The sequence below is a fragment of the Malurus melanocephalus genome, unplaced genomic scaffold, assembly GCF_030028575.1.
Source record: "Malurus melanocephalus ecotype Western Australia unplaced genomic scaffold, MMel_1.1 scaffold_2858, whole genome shotgun sequence".
Lineage (NCBI taxonomy): Eukaryota > Metazoa > Chordata > Aves > Passeriformes > Maluridae > Malurus > Malurus melanocephalus.
Window position 1 is genome coordinate 4353 of NW_026626090.1, and position 532 is coordinate 4884.

The following is a 532-nucleotide window of genomic DNA, read 5'->3' on the forward strand; positions in this document are numbered from 1 at the left end:
CCCCAGAGTTCCTACAGAGAGGAAAAATTTTCCAGAGAGGAAAAATGGGGATAATGTGGAATAGAGGATGTTGCAGAGGCTTTTTGGGGTCGGGATTTCTGCCCTGATTGGGTTTTTCAACCTTTGGAGAAAAGCAGGGATGGTTTGGAGATCGGTGGGGGAAAATTCCCTGAGGGAATCGCTCAGGACGGGCTCAGCGGGAAAAGGGGAATGCAGAGCCCACCTGGGGGTGTTTTTATTGTTTTTATCTCTGCTGTGTCCATTTTTCTGGAATTAATTCCCCTGAACACCCCCGGTGTCCCACAGACCCCTCCCAGAAGAGACGGGGATGGAGTCGCTGGGGAGCCCCACGGAAGATGAGAACACGTCCTGTAAGTACCMACAAAGCTTCTGCAGAGCCCAGAGGTGAGGGGATGATGGCAGAGAGAAAAATTATCCATGAAAAAATTCCCTGTGGGAGAGGATTTGAATGGGTTCACCTTCCCTGAGAATTGGGGAGGAAATGGGGAAGAAATGGGGAAGAAATGGGGAG

The 532-nt window shown here is 50.5% G+C and overlaps 1 protein-coding gene across 1 annotated transcript in view; it reads left to right on the plus strand.

The window, feature by feature from the left end:
- Nucleotides 1–328: 328 nt before the first annotated feature.
- LOC130587953 (caytaxin-like) overlaps nucleotides 329–532 on the plus strand; it is a gene marked incomplete at its 3' end in the record, with an annotated part of 3303 nt that continues 3099 nt past the window's right edge. Inside the window, exon 1 of the mRNA XM_057388920.1 lies at nucleotides 329–371. Within this exon, the coding sequence (XP_057244903.1) occupies nucleotides 329–371 (43 nt within the window). The remainder of the gene's footprint in view (nucleotides 372–532) is intronic.